General features: G+C 38.6%; 1 protein-coding gene across 1 annotated transcript; it reads left to right on the top strand.

The window, feature by feature from the left end:
* Nucleotides 1–319: 319 nt before the first annotated feature.
* LOC118028886 (expansin-A8) lies at nucleotides 320–2,245 on the top strand. The gene is made up of 3 exons (XM_035032633.2): nucleotides 320–597; nucleotides 932–1,244; nucleotides 1,544–2,245. Exons 1-3 carry the CDS (start codon nucleotides 462–464, stop codon nucleotides 1,845–1,847), a joined length of 753 nt encoding a protein of 250 aa, XP_034888524.1. The 5' UTR covers nucleotides 320–461; the 3' UTR covers nucleotides 1,848–2,245.
* Nucleotides 2,246–4,175: the final 1,930 nt, after the last annotated feature.

Below are 4,175 nucleotides of genomic sequence, written 5' to 3'. Positions count from 1 at the left end.
CGCGATCAGCAATTCCACGCAATTTAAGAAGAAAATTCCACGTTCCCATACGTGACAAGCACCCCAAAAAAAAAAACAAAAAAAAAAAAAAACCAAGAAATTAAGCAGGGAAAAAGAAAACAGTCGATGAATGCATGTGCAGGTGGGGTCCTGGGCTCGAGTCCTTGTCAGCTTGTATGGTATGCCTCCTGAGAACATCTGCATGTGCCCTCCGATTCTTTGAAAGAAAATATGACAAGGAGTTTCAGTATTTTTCGCTGTGGCTTTGGCTATCTAACATGGTAATTTATTAGCTTGTCTCAGCTTCCTCCACACGTCCACATCACAACCGCCCTCGACCTCCGCCCCCTTCGTTGCCTATATAAAGCGTTCATGTTCTCGTTTCCTTAGCACCAAGCGTCGAGTCTTTCTCACACAAACTTTCCCTCTCCTCGCCTGATAGATACACCTTACCAGCAACAATGACAATGGCAGCTACTATCTCTCTTCTCTTGTTTGTGCTCCACTTGTGCGTTGCAGGCACTTATGGGGACGACGGAGGGTGGCAAGGTGGCCATGCCACTTTCTATGGCGGGGGTGATGCTTCTGGGACAATGGGTATGTTTCTGCAACTTTTCTTTCTTTCTTCATAGGGCAATAATGCTACTTCTACTGAATGGGTTTTCCAAACTCACTTCCTGAAAAGATTTCTATGTAAAATGTAAATAATTATTATATCAGTAAGTCCATATATCAAACCATAGTGTTAAAGGGGGGGAAAACAGTACTCTACTCTTGCACATGTCACGAAGCTCAAATGTCACTCAAAAACTATAGTCCTTAAGATGTCACAGATTGTCTAGTGGACTCAGAGTGTGAATTACAACTTTGATTTTTCCTTTAAATAAAGTTTTGGCTCTTAATGGATATATGTATACACTAAATATTGCAGGAGGTGCTTGTGGGTATGGCAATTTGTACAGTCAAGGGTATGGTACTAACACTGCAGCACTTAGTACTGCCCTATTCAACAATGGCTTGAGCTGTGGTTCTTGTTATGAGATGAGATGTGACAGTGATCCCAAATGGTGCCTCCCTGGGTCCATCACCGTCACCGCCACTAACTTCTGCCCCCCTAACTCTGCCTTGTCTAATGACAACGGTGGCTGGTGTAATCCTCCCCTCCAACACTTCGACATGGCTGAGCCAGCTTTCTTGCAAATCGCTCAATACAGCGCTGGAATTGTACCCATCTCATTCAGAAGGTAAAAATCAACCTCTCATTTGAGATATTCAACTTTCATTTCATATAATTTCACCCAATTGTATAATTAACAGATTGGCAAGTGCCTTCCATCGGTTACAATTAAATATGCTGCAAAATTAAACGAACCAGTTCTAGTTTATTCCATACGCTTATAGATCATTTACACGGTGGCTAGTTATGATCTTTGGCTCTGCGGTAGCTCTAGCTCATGCGTTGGAGCAACACAGCATCCACCATTACCAGATAGATTGAGCTCATGTCATTAACACACTTTGTTTTGGTCCAAACTCCAAACAGGGTCCCCTGTGTCAAGAAAGGAGGAATAAGGTTTACCATCAATGGGCACTCTTACTTTAATCTGGTGTTGATCACAAACGTTGCTGGAGCAGGAGATGTTCAATCAGTGTCGATCAAGGGTTCTAAGACAGGGTGGCAAGCTATGTCGAGGAACTGGGGCCAGAACTGGCAAAGCAATTCTTACCTCAATGGCCAAAGTCTTTCTTTCCAGGTCACCACAAGTGATGGTAAGACTGTGACTAGCTACAACGCTGTGCCAGAAAACTGGCAATTTGGCCAAACATTTTCCGGCAGTCAGTTCTAGCTTTTGAAGACAAACAATTCTCATTGATTGTCGTGTGATGACATCTATATATGGTTTGCGAAAGAGGAGAAGGGGTAGGGTAGGAAAGGCATGGCCAATATGTCTGGCTGTTGCTGTGGTGGTTTATTAGCACCCGCTGGGCCTTTATATATGCAGCATAAAATTGAAAGATATAGTTCCTTTACAGTTTATATACATGGGAATGTTCATTCGTCGCCTTCTGTTTGATTTCAAGGCCGTGAACATCGTTAATGGTTTGGTAGATTTAGTCCCCAATTTGGTCTGAAACCCAGTTGGAACATTTAAATCTGTGTAGTTTTACTGTTTACTAATTAATTTCTTTGGTCTTGTACTTAATTTATGAATAAAATTCCGTCATGCATTTATGTATAATCAAATTTCTAGCCATTCTTTGCACTGTAAACGTCATTGCGCTCCACCGTTTTGAGCTTGTAACAACTGGAATGCCAGTGTTCGCCATAGCAAAATTAGAAATCTCTTTCCACAAACCAGCTCCTTCTGATGAGGATCAGCTATATCCTCAAAAACAGTAGGAACATAATATATACGATTAGACTAAACAACAAGATGCTCGATCAACGAAGGGAAAAGAAGAAGATGAGACCAACGCAAATTATGCATGTATTGGCCAGAGGATTCTTTCTTTGGCTCAGAAGTTGTTGAGAAAATGTTTGCAGAGACCATGTCATTGGTGAACGTTTTCAAAACATTGCATGTGCTGCTTTTTTGCCTGCCATAGATGAAACTGCTGAAAAAATATCAGGAATTGAAGTTGAACAAAGGGGACATGTTCTATCCTCATCCGATTTAAATTCTCCTGGATGATCATTAGAAGTTGCTTCTTTGATTTATTTCTTAAAAAAAAAGAAGAAGAAGAAGAGAGAATTGCTTCTGATAGAGTACTGAAAGCCTCATATTTCCAAATCCCATAATTGTTATGGAATTAAAAGTTGTTCTGGGGAAAAAAAAGAAAAGGGAAATCAACTTGTTAGCAATCAGAGAAGCTCATGCACCAAGGTTCAAAACAGAGGACATTGCCTCAGATTGCATAAACTCACCAGCAACTTTCTCCAAAAGTTACAGTCAAATGGATATCTGACACATGACGACTAAACGAGACAGTATAGCAACATCCTTTAAAACAAAATTATTTCATTGCAAGTGTAAACCTGAACAAATTATACCTATAATTTAACTACATCTAGCTAGTTCTTGGAAGTTCATTGAATGCTGCTGCTCATGGATGGCCCCGCATCGTCCAAATTGCATCTTGGAAATCATGTATGTCTTTGTCTTTGTCCTCGTAAAGCTGCCTTATCCTCAGCTATTTACAGTATCCAGACATGAAACCTCCTCAACTATATCAAGTACAGAAAGGCAAGCTGTGAACCAGTTGTTTGCAATGGAATGTATAACATAATCGGTTGCATCGTGAGCCATAGTAGTGGCTCAATGACCCTCCCATACCAAAAACATCACCTAATACATAAAAAAAATAAAAATTAAAAATTAACATATACCAATCCACTATAGATGAAAGAAATTGAGGCTATGTTGACCAAAAAAAAATAATCAATGCATACAAATTTATTATATCACGATGTTTAATGCTTGCACTACATACGTACAAGCCTCTCCTACGCATCATCAGTTGTTCATAATTGTTCGTAATGACACGTACAACATCATCAATTTCATCATGAAACGTATTAGTGGCTCGATCACCCTCTTATATAAAAAAATCACATAATGTGTACAAAAATATATACCAATATATATATATATATATATATATATATATATGAAAGACACTTAAACAACAACAAAAAAAAAAAACTAATGCATACCAATTTATTATATCTTGGTGTATAAAACTTGTACTATACATGTGGATACCTTGTAATATAGTTTTATATCAATATGGTAAAGCAATATGTTCTATTTATATATCAGTCCACGTAGACATCAACATCAATGATAGAATGTTGCTCCTCAAATATATGTGCTCTCTTTGCATGCCAATAGTTGATATAATTCACATGTGTTATCAACCAATTATTTTAATCTATATCTCAATGATTAATCATGTGCAACTCATCAATCGTATCAACCAGGGGCGGAGCCTTTTACAAGGCTAAGGAGGGTTGTAGCCCAGGTTAAAAAAAAAAAATTAATGACCCACTTTTCCTTTTAATTTTTACACAGCCCATGTCCCACTTTCCTTATCTTTTACAGCAAACATATATCCCACTTTCCGCATCTTTTACAACAAACCTAGTGTCTCACTTTTCCTTGCAATACAAATTA

Source organism: Populus alba, chromosome 19, assembly GCF_005239225.2.
Source record: "Populus alba chromosome 19, ASM523922v2, whole genome shotgun sequence".
Lineage (NCBI taxonomy): Eukaryota > Viridiplantae > Streptophyta > Magnoliopsida > Malpighiales > Salicaceae > Populus > Populus alba.
Note: the sequence above shows the minus strand (reverse complement) of the source record. Positions and strands in the feature narration are given on the sequence as shown.

Coding starts and splice junctions, on each gene's coding strand:
- LOC118028886 (XM_035032633.2), top strand. CDS start 462: ATGACAATGGCAGCTACTATCTCTCTTCTCTTGTTTGTGCTCCACTTG. Junction 598..931: donor TGATGCTTCTGGGACAATGG/GTATGTTTCTGC, acceptor TAAATATTGCAG/GAGGTGCTTGTGGGTATGGC. Junction 1,245..1,543: donor GTACCCATCTCATTCAGAAG/GTAAAAATCAAC, acceptor AACTCCAAACAG/GGTCCCCTGTGTCAAGAAAG.